The 16,801-nt window shown below is 37.8% G+C and overlaps 2 protein-coding genes across 3 annotated transcripts in view; one reads left to right on the forward strand and one right to left on the reverse strand.

Moving 5' to 3' along the window:
• Invadolysin (leishmanolysin-like peptidase, invadolysin) overlaps nucleotides 1–4,417 on the forward strand; it is a 26,557-nt gene extending 22,140 nt beyond the window's left edge. Inside the window, exons 11-14 of the mRNA XM_022084642.2 lie at nucleotides 553–712; nucleotides 1,261–1,427; nucleotides 1,932–2,051; nucleotides 2,757–4,417. Coding sequence (XP_021940334.1) covers nucleotides 553–712; nucleotides 1,261–1,427; nucleotides 1,932–2,051; nucleotides 2,757–2,921 — 612 coding nt within the window. The 3' untranslated portion in view covers nucleotides 2,922–4,417. The remainder of the gene's footprint in view (nucleotides 1–552; nucleotides 713–1,260; nucleotides 1,428–1,931; nucleotides 2,052–2,756) is intronic.
• Nucleotides 4,418–6,628: 2,211 nt separating this feature from the next.
• On the reverse strand, nucleotides 6,629–15,672 carry LOC110840005 (uncharacterized). 2 transcript variants are annotated; one of them, XM_022084664.2, is made up of 12 exons: nucleotides 15,499–15,658; nucleotides 14,654–15,010; nucleotides 14,152–14,214; nucleotides 12,707–12,786; nucleotides 11,640–11,764; nucleotides 10,847–11,158; nucleotides 10,477–10,602; nucleotides 9,951–10,057; nucleotides 9,357–9,555; nucleotides 8,746–8,834; nucleotides 7,775–7,914; nucleotides 6,629–7,186 (listed from the first exon to the last, which is right to left on the reverse strand). In XM_022084664.2, the coding sequence occupies exons 1-12, from the start codon at nucleotides 15,517–15,519 to the stop codon at nucleotides 6,958–6,960; spliced, it is 1,848 nt and encodes a 615-aa protein (XP_021940356.2). In that variant the 5' UTR covers nucleotides 15,520–15,658; the 3' UTR covers nucleotides 6,629–6,957. The 2 variants fall into 2 exon arrangements, with proteins under 2 accessions (XP_021940356.2, XP_087210099.1); XM_087353973.1 differs by lacking the exons at nucleotides 6,629–7,186; nucleotides 7,775–7,914 and adding an exon at nucleotides 7,938–8,071 and having other exon boundaries at nucleotides 15,499–15,672.
• Between the last annotated feature and the right edge of the window lie 1,129 nt (nucleotides 15,673–16,801).

Raw genomic sequence — 16,801 nt, forward strand, 5'->3', positions numbered from 1 at the left:
TTTTTTTAGCATCTTTGTCGTATGGATTGGCGTCAGACGCACTTAAGACTGATGTCTCATCAGTGAATCTTATTCAGTTCACTGCTGTGCAGCGCTGTCTCTTGATATGAGTGACGTTTCTACAGCTTACTTTTAGAAACAAAGTCAGTCTTATGAATGACCATACTGGTCATACGTAGGTGCTAGTTCTTGTCATTAAACCTCCAGGTTTTATTAAAACAAGGAATTTTTTGACGATATTGTTCTCGTGGGTTCTGATGCCGTGTAGAGATACCAACATTTCAGAGTCTGTGTCACTAGAACACAATGAAATCCAGAAGATTATCGTAACATCATCATTATCGTCCTTAACATCGCGAACACCTCAGATGTCACAAGGAATATTTTCGACCAGCTGCGTAACCATCGAGTTTTCAGCAAGGTCCCTGCACCATGGCATTAGTTAATAAGCGAATGTAAAGAATTATGGAGGATGGAAAATTGAGAAGAATGAAAAGTGTTTCACTGTTAGCATGAAACTGCTTGTAATGTTGATTTTTGATTATCTTGCAGAATTTTGACTCGATCCCACATGTGAAACCGGGGCAGGAGAGCTACTTCGGTGGTTCTGTTTCATTGGCCGACTACTGTCCATATATCCAGGAGTTCACGTGGCGTTCCAAGAATGTGATTGTGCGGGGTTCCCACTGCCAGTACAACGAGAATAATCCAAGTACGTAGTAGGGTCATTCGATTAATAAATTGAATGGGTGTAAAAAGTAAGAAATTAATGCTTTTTTATAAGAGCGCTTAAGTTCATTTTTGTGTCGTGAAAAATAGTGGCGAATAATAAAATAATAGAACAAGTGTCTAATTTTAATTATTTAAGCTACCATTACAGAATATCCTCTTGTCAAAATGAAGATATAAATATGAAGGTGCGTAAAGAGGATATGGGGAACAGTAAGAATTTTTGATACAAAAGAACTTCGAAGAACACGCAACTACGATCTAATAAAGTATTGAAATGCAGCCGCGAAATGTGTTGTGATGCCGTGTTATCCTTTAGGTGGCTGCCGACATTTCGTAGGGTTGCTTAGTGTATCGTAACTTGACGTGTGAATAATAAATGCGCTGGATATGTACTTTGTGATATTGATGATCTGTAACTAAGCGAATCTGTTAAACAGGAAGATGTCCTTTGGGACTCAATTGCAAGGGCATCTTAAAATAAGTTAAAAAAAAAGTATGCTGAAGTTAACTGTCGTGTTCGTTGATCAGGTCAAGAAAAGAACTTTGCGCTGGAGCAGTATGGATCAAACTCTCGATGTTTTGACCACACGAATCAAATGTGGGAAGAATGCTCATGTCAACAAGTGCGGCGGTGGCAGCACTGGGGTTCTGGGTGTTACCAGTTCACTTGCCAGGCGGGCCGGTTGCACATTATGGTGAGTGGCAGGTGTGGTCGATACGGTACAGTCTGAATTACTGGCGGCATCACTAAACAGAACGCAAACAAAATAAAACATAATTTAATCTCCTGTGGTTGGTTTGAAAGACTTCAACTTTTTGTATTGAACAGGGTTAACAAATTTTTATTTTTATTTTTATGCAACTTACTATTTCAGAAATGTTTAGTGTCAGTCTGTAATTCTATCATAAAGTGTTTTAAAACGTGTGTGACAGACTTCTGATAATCATTGCATATGGTTTTCACCGAGTTTTATTTCACGCAGTTGGAAGACTTGAGGTGGTGTTATGAAGTCAAGAAAATGTGCTGAAGGGATTAACTTAGAAACAGGGGGAAAATTTTTTAATTATTTTTGTGTCAGTTTCTTCTTGGCACGGCAAAGATTTCTATGCTAAAATCTAACGTGCGTACTTCAGATGTTAACGATCTGTGTTTGAAGCTTCGAAACTTCACTGACCGTGAATCACCGTGTCTGTTGCAGGTGGCAAACTACACATATACATGTTATTTCCCAGGGCAAGAGTTGTCCATTCTCATAATATCAAATGGTTGGCTTCATAGGGGCGCTCTCGTGTGTCCACCCTGCGAGGACCTATGCCAGGTAAAAAAACGGATGAGAGGAAATCGTTGCCTTTACAATCCTTTCAGTGTCAGTAAATGAGACAAATGTCTGTCCTTTGATAGTATTCACCTGTTTGTCTGCCTCAGGGAATTCCAGCAAGTATGAAATATTTCTGCCAACTCCTTGTCTTAAAAAAACTGTTAATTTAATCTTCATTGTAATAAAGTTTTCCTCTGTGTTAACCTCATGTCCTCATTAATCTGTTGCATTGAGTGCTTCATTGTCCTTTGCTCTGCATTGTTATGCTCATTTTTAGTTTTTACCACTTTGCATCGTATATTTATTTTAAATAGTAGTGTTAATTTCAAATTGGCCTGATGGTGGAGGCAGCAAGGACCTCTGAAATGTCTGTAAACTTCCACCAGACTACGTGGCACAACACCGAAGAAGACGGACGTCTCAAATTTATATTTAGTTTACTTTCAAGGAACGTGGGGTTTAGTGAGATGCTTAATTTTTCTCTGCTGGACTCGGATGGGGTTATTGTACAATTAAAAATAATTTCTTGTTTTATTACAGTAAATATTTTGTAACCACAATGGAGCTCTCATGCCACATTTAATAAAATAGCATGTTTTTTTGTCTAATTTAAGGACTTCCTTTATGATTATAAATTTCTTATGAATGTTTAACTTCCATATCCATAAAAAAAAACAGGAATTGTTTATTTATTTTATACTGCAGGTGGAGTTGCTGCAGTTAGGAGATAGATGTAAACCGGCCTCAGTGCTGCCTCCATTGGCCGTGTACCACAAAGATGAACTGACATGCAGCTCCGAGCGCCGCGTCGCCTCCCTTGCTCTGACTGTGATACTAGCACTGGCAGCCGCTGTCATCAGGTGGCCTTGATAACTAGCTGTCACCTAGCAAACCACATTCCACCCCTTTGTAGGATGTAATACACTTGCCAGCTGTGATACTTGACGTCACATTCCTTCCTGTACAGACGTGTACATAAGACACTAATAATCCAGACCTGTGTTCTGGAACTCAGGTAAATAAGAAATTTTGAGAAAGACTTTTAAAGGAATTGCTTGGCGAAGTGTGCCCCGTTCACTGTACAATGTGGTCTTTAAGAGCTGAACTTTACGTTGATGTAAGCAGTAGTCATCGTTTCTGAAGATGTAAGTGGCGCGACGGAAAGTACGTCGGCTCAAATGCCGTATAGTTACGACTTCATCGAGTTATTGACCTGTGATAAAAATGTGGGATTGAGGCAGACTGTTTGTTCCTGTAAAGACTTTTGGTTGCTCAAAGTTTCTGGTTAAGAAACAGGCAATACAGAACTAGTATTTACACTGCACATTAAAATCTGCCACGTCTCTTGGGCTGTGCTTAAATTTGTGGCATTTTGATTCTGTATATTTATAATTATGATTTGAGATATCTCAATTATGGCAGTTCTTACGGCAGCAAGTTTTAAGGTGACTGACGTCTGGGATCTTGCATCATGTAATCTCTTAAAAAATCACCAATGATATTTCAGAGGTACCGCCTTTGAAACTAAAGTCTGGGTCTTATGAGGCCATATGAAAGAAGGTCTCAAGAGACAGTCACCGGGAGTGGGTCTCCTTCCATTGGAACTTTAAACGCATTTATTGATAGGTCTTTAGCTAATAATTTTGGCCGGCGTGTGTAGTAATGTAATTCTGTGACATGTTCACTGCGCTACTTAAAATGTTCCTCATAACTAGGAGCAAATCAGAATCTGGATGATGATAGATCAATCACACAAACATATCCAATTACAATTTTGTCTGGAAACACGTTGTACGACGTCGCTCGGAAGGTTAATATTAAAATGAATCTTACAGACGTGGGTTATGTGAGGATGCAAAAACCAGATTCTAGTGGCTTAGTGTATGGTTCAAGGTTGATATTTAACAATGATGTACCAACTATAAAGTTGGTGAATGGTGTAGTGATGATTATGTACGGTGAAATGGGAAGGTCTGGATCTTTTTCAAGATAGTATCCGAAAAATTCAGATGGGACTGAGGAAAATTATGTTAGAATTATCTGAATAGGCAGTGCTCCAGCCAGAATTCAAACTTGATATCCATAAATACAGATCGGCCATGTTAAAACTTTAATTAAATTAATTTCTTACAGGAGGTCTTTATGCACAGAATATGGTTCAAAATCATTCAAGTGTGTATTTTGTAGATACAAGGTGATGAGCCTCACCCCCACTACCGTCAGACGCGTACCAACTTCTGACATTCATACAGTGAACATGTAATCTTGTTCTGTTGTTTATGTTGAAGTGATAGAATATTAACTTTCCTCTCTCATTGTAAGACTGAGAGAGCTTCGAAGTGTTAATAAAACCAAAGTGTTTTCGATATTGTGCATAGTTTTTCGTGATGTCCCGTGTATAGCTACAGGGATCTGTTGATGTCGCTTGGTCCATGTCCATGATGCCTGCTTCATTTATACTCTGCAAATTCTGTTTAGCATCCTATACATATATATATTAATAGAGCCAAAATGGGTCTCAACAGGTAAGTCAGTTACGATTTATTTTTGTTATATACTGATAACACGATAGAGCAGATGTCAGACTTCTCCACTGTTACTGTTCCCCACCCCCCACTTTGTAATTCCTGCAAAATCCCTCTACAACTTTGTCGTGTTTGTACTTTTTTCTTCTCACTTCTTTGCTGTCATCACGTCTTGTCATTCATTTTCCTGTTGTATCTTGTTACCATTCACTCAAGCCTGTATTTTCTCTCAGTTGTCCATTTTCTACCACTTTTTCCAAGTATTTATTATTATATTTATTATTTAGTGTTCTGTATGACGACAGGTCCACATGAGCAGGATCCTTCCATCCTTTTCTCGGACTGGGACCTGTTCATATACGTTCTTGGCAGATGATCCAGAAGTGGTTTGCCATTGCCTTCTTCTGTGTGTGAATGGAGTAATTGTTGGGATGCCACGGAGGAAAACTCCGTGTTGCCTAGACCACGGCCTTGCCCAACACAAGTTATAAATTCGAACCCGAGACCCCAGGATTACAAGGCCAGCGTTCTAACCGCTAGACCACCTCATCTTATTATTATTTAGTGTTCTGTCTGACGACAGGTCCACATGAACAGGATCCTTCCATCCTTTTCTCTTCTCGGACTGGGACCTGTTCATATACGTTCTTGGCAGATGATCCAGAAGTGGTTTGCCATTGCCTTCTTCTGTGTGTGAATGGAGTAATTGTTGGGATGCCACGGAGGAAAACTCCGTGTTGCCTAGACCACGGCCTTGCCCAACACAAGTTATAAATTCGGGCACCGCCGGGAATCGAACCCGAGACCCCAGGACATGAACATAACCTCAAAATCCAATTTCTCATTGCTACCTTTGGTCAGCATGTGATAAAATACTCTATTATAAAAACACATTTTAATAATTATGTAAATCCTTAACATTTAATTTTTGGTTTTTGCACAGGCCTTACTTTTTCAACTGTATTAGAATTATTATAGGTTACAGTGGTATGGACATGTAGTTCATGGGGGCAGAAACGAGTCCTGCGGGAGGCCACTTCGAAGACCGAAGCAGCAGCAACTCGTACCGGTACTCCAGTAGAAGCAAGATTAACAGCCCTAAGCTCATGGTAGCAGCTCCTGTGTTAGAAGCAGAAGCATGTCTCATTTGGCCTGCCCAATATTTGCAGAAGACCACACATCTGACGAGCTTCTACTTAAAGTGGCGCCACTTGTACAAAGTTGGAATTTCTGTTTGTTTTCTTGTATGGTTATGCTGTTTTTGCGAAGGTGGTGGTGTAAGCAGTTTGCGAATCTAGGCGAAAGTTTTAAGCGTTCTTTCAATAATAATATTTCCCTTGCTCTTTGGATTATCATTCTTATCACCATCGCTTTTTTTTACATTTTCTTGTCACATTTCAAATAATCAAAAATATTTTTAGCATTTATATTTCACTGCAGTGGTAACAAAATGTGTGTCACTAGGTAACGGTAAGAATCTTAAATAAAATATAAGTTTGGTTGTGATAAAACTTCGAAAGCTACAGGTATTTCAGGAACTGTTTTGTATGGAAGGATGCTGTTAAATCATGGAGGTAAAGTGGTCCATTTATGCCATCTTGGGGTTTATATGATTAGAAATTCCTGTAATTGAATCTGTTTTGATGTGGATTGCATGGATGGTCTGTAATGTTCTATAGTGACCTGCATTAATCTTTTATAAACACTGGATAGGTCACGGTAGCAAGAGTAGTCAGGCGAGGGACACATTTGCCAGCGTAGATCGTATCAGCTGCTACAGACATTATTTTTTACCTGAACATTACCGTTGTGATCAGAATATATCTGAATTGTTTACTCTCTTTTATGTAGTACCGTGGCTGCTCCTGATAGGTCAGCCACGAACACGGGACCTCCTTATTTCCGAGAGGCAAAAATACTGCTACGTCATGGGCTGAGGGCGGCTGGTAATGTGGACCGAAGACTGCCACTTAGTTGCCAGAAGAAATGCTGTACTACTGGAAGGGCCATCATTACTGATGTGGGTTAAGAGCTACCAAATAATTTTAGCTGTTTTAAGAGTGTAAACTGTATTTTATTGCATATTAATTTGAGCACTTTAAATATACAATAAAACTTAATACTGTGATGTTTTTCTTCTTTTAATAGAGTTACAAACTGTGTATCGGAACACAGACGCATGCTTTTTTTTTTATTAAATTCTTGAGAATATTTTAGATCTGAAGTTATCCAAATGTTGGTAACCACCTTTAAGACCACACAGTGTCACAACTCGGAAGACTACGATTAAATGTTCAGGCAGTCGTAAAACGCATATACAAATATTTCCATTTATACTTATTTTAAAATGTTATTTTAGTACAGATATTATGGTAGTTAAATCACAGTTTATCTTCAGTTGAAATCCACGAACTGGAGAGCTCTTCTTCTTCGAAGGAGGATGCCTTGTCCTCCACTTCATTATACTCCACTGTGAAAACTACATCACCGTTGTTCTTCTTAGTTATCAGCGTACTGTCATTTCTTCCAACAGTGGGTTTCAGTAATGATCTGTTGCTATCTCTTCCCATACTTCTTTGTTGCCTTTGTATGAGTCTTTGTATTTCTTTCCTGAAAAATAATGAATGTCTAATTATCAAAAAATGTTGACTGTAATCGCACGATACAATGTATTTTACGTATGTCTGAGCAGTTTGAATGAAGAACACGGCAAGATTGTTACAATATGCAGTAACCACTCTGTAAATTGAAGTATCTACGCTTTTACTTCCTTCATTTTGACTAAATTTTATTACTTAATTTAGCGAAGCTACTTGATCCTTTCATAAACTTAGGTCCTTCATATTCCACTGTCTTATGCGTCACCTGCATATCGTACTAGAAGTTGATACAAAGAAATGTTTAATTTTGCAAAATGCAGAACCTGACATGAGATGTGCTTTAAATTGTACTTCCGTCTTCAACCCCATTACCACTTGTATCAGCAAGTTCATTTTAGACATGGATCAGCATTTTCTTAAAAAGGAGCCCACCAAAACGATAGGCAATCGTATGAATGTGTGTTGCAGTAGAACTATCCCAACAGGAGCAGATTCTCATTTCAAGCTTCAAAGCATCAAATGCGTTAACATTCTTTATCTCACTATATTCAAGTTACAAATTCTACATTAAAACTTCACTACAGATGTTTCTTTCTACCTGAGATCTGGGTTAAGCAGCGGACCTGAACTGTCAGTCCGTAATTGCGTGTCCTCCATATTGATCTCTGTTGGCAGAGCTGTACTTCCACTGGACTGGAGATTGTTAGCTCTGAAGTCTCTGGAATTCATGTTCGTTGACTGCAGATAAACAGACATCTGACTCAGTGATGAGGACAGAGATTTGAGTAGGTGATGTCAATGTGTGGGAGGTTCAGTGAAGTAGGTTTCAGGCTTACGTCTGCAGGAGGTACTGTTTTGTCACACTACTCCCTGTGGTCTATTTACACGGGTTGACCTATTTTTGGAATATAGGACAATGGATGAAGTACAAAAACACAAAAATACCATTTTTTGATAACCTCCAAGATCATTCTTTTTATGTGATCTACTAATATAATTTGCAACTAACTACGTGGCTTACCGAGCCCGAAAGTTCATCACCGAATTAACCAAAGCCCTCCACCGGACCATGTCCTGGGCCAACAAAATCCAGTCTCCTTCAACTCCTATCACCCATAGATCCCGCCTGACATTATCCTCCCATCTACGTCTAGGTCTCCCCAGCGGTCTCTTCCCTTCAGGCCTCCCGACCAATACCCGGTGCACACCTCTTGTACCATCCATGCGCGCTGCTTGCCCAGCCAATCTCATTCTTCTCAACTTAATCACCCTGACAATATTGGGGGAGAAGTACAAATTTTTAAGCTCGTCATTATGCAGTTTTCTCCACGCCCCATCGTCTTCTCTCCTAGGCCCAAATATCCTCCTCAACACCAGATTCTCAAACACCTGCAATCTGTGTTTGGAAACTGATGCATTAATTATGGGACTTTCATCGCCAAATACATGGAGAACACTTGCTGACTGTACCGAGAAGCGGAATTTTCATTTCACGTGGCAAAAATCTCACAAAAGCTGTTTCAGTACAGATGTCTCATCAGATTTTATCAAGTGGTAACACAATCTTACCATGTCTGCTAGCAGAGCATCGTCCGTTTGGTCTTCCTCGCTATCACAGATGGAAAATAAGGGACGTGAATTTCGTTTCTCCTTTGATCCTACAGAACAAAACAAATCAACTTTTGGTAATGTGTAGGATTAATTATTTACTCAGATGTATACACACACTTCAATCCCCCTCCCACAAAATATCTCTCAAAAAGCAGGCATTAAATATTATGTTGTGCATTTTACCTCTCCTTGGCAATAAGCATTAAATAAATTGAAAGGTTTTAAGTATTTAAGATGTAGAGCAGTGGAAAATGGAAGTTAACATAGAAGATTGCTGCATTCCGACAGCTCAATATTTGCACGTCCAAATGCGATCAGAACAAAACTGTAGGATCGAAAATGTCGAATCTTACCTCTGTCCATCTAGGCACCCTCCAGAAAGCATGCGTGAGAATGTAAATCAAAAAGATTATTGAAAATATAATATTCTTAGTCAGTGCTTTTGAAATACAGCGTTTTCACTGAAATTTCATGTGCACAAAACATAGTTCAGTGTATGTTTGGAGCAAGTATAAACAATAAACGGAACATTTTCATTCAGGAGAGTAGTTAACAGCGAGCAACTGTACCTTTAGGTGTACTCTGTGTTTTGCTTGCACGCGTGTTAATTTTCTGCAACCAACTGGAGTATGTGCTATGCGACAAAGTGATCTTTTCTTTTCTGGATGTTTGAAACGTATTTTCACTTTCACGGGTAGTCGCATTTCTGTCGCGTCGTTTCTTGGTCGTCGTCGACGTCACCGCATCAGGTTCCGACTTTTTCCGCTTCTGTAATGTAATGATGACGCTGTACAGACTAAACAGGCGTTGTACCAACATTGCCTTCAAACACTGTCTTGTCTGTTCTGGTTACGGACAATGCAAAAACATGCGGATAAGCCACAAAACCTGCATGATTGATATAAACCAAGAAATACAGTTTTAAAAGCAGTTAGGCTTTGTGACACTCGTGGTATCGTCACCACGAGAGTTTCCGAGGAATGACGTCTTAAAAAATTGGCAACAACTCTCAGTAAAAATTAAGGAACTCTGCAACTCCATTAATGATGACCTCAAACAGTGGGAGCCTTTTTAATGACTAAGAAAATTTATGTCTTAAAATAAAGAAGCTTAATCACATTTAGTAAAATTACTATTTTGAAACACGGCCCATCCAGTACAACCTTTTCATGTTTGATGCTGTCAACTCTCTGATTCACGACAACTTCAGTGACTCCTGTTTTTGGAGAAAAGAACGCTGGTTGGTTATCTTGCTGTACAAGCCTCTCACCTGCAAGAAAGGAGCACAAAATTGCACAACCCGTGAGATATAAAGGTTTTGTCCAGTTTCTCAAGGACTATACTCCACTTAGTTTGACACACGCTGTTGCGTGAAAATGATCGAAGAGTTAGCATACGGTTAATTTATTCAGAAATCGACAAACTAAATACTGATTCACATGCATTCTAACCATTCAGGTAATATGTAATTTCATTAGAGATATCAACGTTTCAAGTTCCGCTTACTTCATAACAGCCTGCTGAAGTGAAGGGAGAATGAAAAAGATTTGCAGATAATGATTTTATGAAGTTGGGGTTGTCTCACTATCTTGACGTTGACATGTCAGTCCCACATAGTTTTCTCTTAAATATGGTGTGACCTCACAGACATAATGACAAATAATGCATTACACCATGTTAGCAACTTACCCAACCAATATCTGACTGGAGGGACACTAACCCGTCCCCTTGAGCTTGTCCGTACAATTCCTTGGCCATCTAATTTTTCCAGCGGAATCACAGACCCCATTCTGTATACTGAATTCTTTGCAGTTTCTTGAACATAAGAATATTCACAGAATATCAGCCAGAGTTCATTAATGCAACATGTTAAAGCAGAAAGGTGAAGGAGGAGATTACAGTTCAGGGGTCGTAAAATGTAGAAGTACTACAAGCTGGTGGTCTGTATTATAAAAAGCATTTTTTTAAGTTATTGACTCCTGAAAATTAACATAAACTTTCCTGCTACAAAGAATTGTGAATGAACTCTTCCTATGTATGAAATCGAATGTGGACATACCTTTGTTAACGTCGTGTTTTTTATTCGATTCAGCGCTAGCAACAGCGTACTCGGTATTCTCGACATATTTTGTATGCCTTGTCATTTTATCTGTAGGCCAGGCAGGTGTTGTAACGACAGACTCGTCAGAACTGTCTGTTTCTTCGGTATCCTCATAATGTCCAAATCCGTTAGTTACGGTAACTAGAGATTTGGCAGCCTCTTTCTCTCGTTTCTTAATGTCAGCCAGTAACTTGACCCAATTTTCCATCATCATTCTCCACTTGCAAGGCAATCCTTGACGCAGCAGCTGTTGTATTGGACTTGGAATATCTGTACGACAGTAGCAGGGTGGGTTGCGTTCAGGTTCGGAATTTGTAATCTGTCCGCTTTATTATGGGGGGGGGCGGACACAGACGAAATAACAAATGAACATAATGGCCCCATAAAATTATTTCCTTTAAGAAAGCACTTAATGTACTTTGAGAGCATATCAGCCATTTTATTTGAAGGTGGTGGACACACATCAAAGTCAGTGAGATGCGTATAACAGTAAAGAATGACTTTTTTCATATTGAGTGAAATGTATTGGGGGGTACATTTTATATAATTTCTCATAAGTGGTTCATTAAAGATTTACTTCAATTAATTTTTACAACACACTTTCAGAAATTGTTTTATTTTCATTTGCTAAATGATCCTGCATCAAAATACCTTTTAAATAACATTCGTAGCTCTTAATTACATCCTTATTTTGAATGATTAACTGCGTCGGAAAAGATTGTAAGTCCAATTTGAGGTTCATGTAACTTACTGTGTTTGGGATCTACAAATGGGCCCTGTAACTTGTAGACAGTACCATCATGACACCGCACACAGTCAAAATCTTTACGTGCTGCAACTATATCAGTTGCATGGAACACTTCTCGGGAGGAATTGCTAATAACAGAAGCAAATTACGCCTTGTTAGCAACTGCTTAATATTAAGTTGTATTATTTGGTTCAAATGAAAAATTTTGAGACCTCTGCCAGGATTAAAGCCTGTTTTTCTAGATTCCATGTGATGGCTATATTACCATATTATATAACATACATCTGTAGGTTCAGTGATGATATCGCATAGTACAACACCACTGCAGGACTGCAAAGATGTAATCCATTTTGGAGTATATCCAAGCTTGACAAATGTTCTCTAAGGCTTCACATCTCTCGTATAAAGGTCATGGCTGAGTATTTTTAACCCTCCTACTTCATACTCTGGAGGTCCCATGTTCAAATCTCAGCGCGGAGACCGACTATCCTAACACGTTTTCCTTAGTCTTTAGAGCCACGTGCTGGGACATTATATTTAATTAGGCTTCAACCACTTTCTAACATATCCTTTCCAATTCATTGTTTGTTAATCATCCTATAATTTAACGCTATACAGTCTGACATCATCAAATAAAGATATACCAGAAATTACATTATTTGTTTCAGCTTGTTATGTAATGCGGCAGAATATTTGCGGCTGCCTCCTAGCACGGGTTCCGCTGAACTATGCGTATCAGACAGAACTGTGTGCACATCTGTTATGTTGGCTGCCTAACATGGACGTTGCCTGGCTACTAAACATTTTAACTACGAAAATTTAAATTAATTTATCCACATCTGCCTTGAGTGTGAAATAATCAGTAACATATGATGGCTGTCTTCTGGGTTGTTGTGCCGTGTAGTCTGGTAGAAGTTTACCGACGTTTCAGATCTCCCTGATGATGGATGCAACAAGGCCCCCTGAAACGTTGGTAAACTTCTACCAGATTACACGGTGCAACAAACCAGAAGACATCCATCTTCAAACTCACTGCCGTGAAAACGTCAAATCCTACAACAGTAACGTACCTTTGCAGATATCCCGTTAACTTCAATTTGTTTGGTTCTATGAGAACGGGAGTCCATCTTTGGAGTACACGCGGACCAAACTAAATACAAAGAAACGCAACTTGCCACTTATAAGAATGAAAAAATAATTTTTATCAAGAAATTACAACATAAGATATTTGTACTCCAACTATTTTGCTGTTAGGGATGGTTTGCAGTACATAAAAAACAAACTACGCATTATGGGAACTTTTCCACAAAGTATCTGAATACAGATGTAGATGTCATGGATTAAAATTAAGAACTGTAATAAGAAAATGCATACTTGTACAGTAAAACCCCTCAAGTTGGACACCCCTTTATATTGGACACTTTTAAAACCGGCGAATATCCTATAATTTTACATGTCCACAATACCCTATATCTTGGACACCCCTTTATCCTGGAACTTGGTCACCCCTTTTGTTGTAAGTTGGACAGGTGCGTGCACTTAACTTCGACGCTTTTCAAGGAAAATTTTTCAGTTACATATTTTGTTGTTTTGAATTTCTGACTGATGAATGCCTCTTCTCTGGAGGATTAGCTTATGGTTGAGGGTGTGAGACATTGAAATGCAGTGAAAGTGAATAGTTACTCTTTTGTTAAACCATTCACTGGACTACAGTACGCTGGTACAGTTTTAACTTTGTCAGTACTGTGCTCGCAATTGAGTTAAACAGTGTTAACAGATATTGGAACGGTATGCTTTCGCTCATAATCAACCTGGAATAGTTGAAAATTTATTCGGATTGCGGCGAAAATTAGAAAGAGGATGGGCAAATTCAAAGATAAAAGCAAAAAAGCAGCGTCTTGTGACGGACCTTTTTTACAATTAAGTGATATCATATGTTGAGCTAATGCCGTAAGTACAATTAAAAAAATACATTCTGAACATTTAAAATTTCATTGAGGCTGGGGTGTAATGCAACCATGAGAGTGGGTGTCAAAAGATTATTATTATTATTATTGTCATTAATTCTTAATTCGAGCAAGCCTACAGTAGTCAGATTATGTAAAATAGAATACATTGTCGGTAAACGTAAGGTATTGGTGCCCTTCCCTTTGAGCTTATCCATGCAAGTTTAATTTACTGAAAACAAAATTTGTAAAAGTTTAATTTTCTTATCAATAATTTCCTTTTTGGGAACGGATCCATAATACTTTACAATTACCACATTGTCATAACACCACAATTTGAAAGGATGATTTTCCCCTTTCCCTCTATCCTGGACACCTCTGTAAGTTGGACACATTATCGTGGAACCACAAGTGTCCAAGTTAGAGAGGTTTTACTATATCTGTAAGTCATGATCTGTCTCAGGTTATTCTATTCAACCAAATTCAATAAATATTAAATTTTAAGCACTGTATCTGCATTCGTTTGTGGAAATTCTGTGTTTGCATTCGTGCTAAACCACGATACATACCGATTCTTCCGTGCTTTCTTTCCTTTCTTTATTTAAACTCTCTATTCCCATCTTCAGGATCCACTGAAAAAGATAAGACAGGTATTTGCATCTCTGCAACACAATAACGCACATATAAAACTTAAATATCTCCATCTTCAGCCAGGAATACCTAGTTGCAGAAATGTATGCTCAGATGTGGTGTGCATATTTTTCATATATAAAGACTGTTCAGTAAAGTGAAAGGTGAAATCCCCTGGATTGTTCCGAAAGAAAGTAATCATTCTTTATAACAAATCCCACCCACACACACAACTGATGTCAGTGCAAGTCCTCGAGGAATCACAGTATAAATGTCTTACCTAGTGAACACCAAACAACCAGTGCAAATTTTTTTTATATATTTTAATCCTTAGGTTTTTATAAGAAATTATTAGCTTAAAAATAACTAATTAGCTTCTGTAATTATGAATCTTTCTACTTATTTCTTCCTACATGATATTTATTTCAATACCCACAATACCTTTGGAGTTCTTTCTACAAAAGATGTCCATCGTGATTCATTATGTCTCTGATGAAAAGAATTTGGGACAAATTCTTTATCGGCCACAATACTTCTTTCTGGAATAGAAAACCCACCCAAGACACTGATGTCCAGCAATGTAAGATAACCATATGGCTTTCTCTTGCCTACATTTGCCATAGAAGTGTCAACAGCAGATGCATAACTGCTTCCATTGGGTGATATGATATTCATAACTCTCTTCTGATTGTGAAAACTTTGCCTATCTGCATATTCGTTCAGAGTTTTAGAAATTAGGGATCTCTGTGTGTCTTCTAGCTTTTTCTTTTCTGAGGCACCTCTAAATGACAAAAACATCTGAAATAACAAATTAAGTATTAAGTAACTAAACCTGTTGCAAATGTTGATGTAAACATGGTACATGGGGAAGATTTCTCTCTCCATAATGATAAGGACATCAGCACTTTGTCAACTAGACAGTTTCTCAAATTCAGTTAGATAATGCTATGCCATTTGGGGAACTATATTTATTCATTACTGGAACTAACAAAAACGTTGGAGGAATACAATATGGTAATGCCATACACAATTTTAAGATTGTGACTTGGGGTAAAGGAAAAATTGCCCTGTATTTCAAAGTCTGCCAAGCAATGAGCAGTAGAAAAACGAATCTCCTGGCCAAAATTAAGTGTCTTTTTTTTAAGTTTCTTGCTTCGTTTAGGTTATAAACATGCATGCTTCAAACAATCTTATACAAACTTAACATCAAATCGAGTGTTGGGTTACCATAATTTTTTAAGTTCGAACGTTATATGCATTCTCAACAAATCTTAAAGGATACTTACACATTCCGTTTCCTTATTCATTCTTGTAATTTTAATTTACAAACGTCAACTTAAATACAAATTTCGTTAAAAACTCACATCATGCGCCACTTAAAAAAAAAAGACCATTCGTCAGAGTCACCAACTTTACCAAGTATGTAGAATTTGAGGTTAAATGTTAGTATTTGTGTTCACGGCAAAGTCTTGTGGTTAGTGTAGCGTGGTAGAATTTTACTAACGTCTCTACTCATATGCTATAACATAAAAGACAGACATTAACGTTACCAAGTAAATCAGTTGTTGTAAATCATGAGCACGTTGACCGAGTGATTGGCACTATCGAGTAACTAGATAGTTTCAAACTAGGGAATAGTTTGAAATGTATAACCATTCGAATCAATTCATTCGCTTTGGAAAATACGAAGAAGAGCGACTGAATTTTCTTTCTTCAGTTTATAGCACATATAATTCGAAAGACAGATTACATCAGAGTAATAATGTAGCCACTGATGACAGTAAACCACATTCTGTAGCTTTTATTAATGACAGTTATTTTGTTCAGAAAATTAGCTTTTCTTCTCACCTGGAGATGTCAGAACTTAATCTGGTAACCACAAAAGTGGGCCTACAGATTACCATTAATAGGAAAACAGTATAAAGTTGAAATTAAATTTATCGAAATCCAGAGATACAAAACAGAGCATCATTAAACCTATTATTCTGAATGACCTATCATGATAAGGATAATGTGCTTAAAAAATGAGCAGAATACAATAGAATTTATGTACATTCCATAGAGCGTTAATAGGGCCTAAGCAAAGGATGTAGAATATGTCATAATACATATACCATACAACAGATTAATCGCATAGTTATAACAGCTATTTACAGACACATGTTATAATATTGTATTACAGAAATGTAATTACATCAAGGAATCCTAATGCATGTTATATGTATTTGTAATAACTGAGAATTATTGTTTAAATCCTACTGTGTAGGAGATAAGAGATACTTGTTTAGTGCTGGCTAAAATACTTTTATGTCATGATTTAAGATTTGAGATTTCAGCCATCAGATACACTTCTGATCAGGAATTAAATAGAAGTTTTTGATATATTTATGAAAATACCTTTTTGCCCAATAAGTCCTTGACAAATTTCAATTTTTACTACAAAAGGCACAGGTATTTCTGATGATGAAGTAGGATAGCATTCCTTTTTTGACTGACAAGCTTGCGAACTATTGTCATATGGGCATATTTAAACACTTCAAGGGCCTTCCTCATGAAAGTGTCTTAACTTACATTGTATTTACAGACTGC

The sequence above is a fragment of the Zootermopsis nevadensis genome, unplaced genomic scaffold, assembly GCF_977971745.1.
Source record: "Zootermopsis nevadensis isolate Lab colony 2312 unplaced genomic scaffold, Znev_1.0 Znev_ptg000002l, whole genome shotgun sequence".
Classification (NCBI taxonomy): domain Eukaryota; kingdom Metazoa; phylum Arthropoda; class Insecta; order Blattodea; family Termopsidae; genus Zootermopsis; species Zootermopsis nevadensis.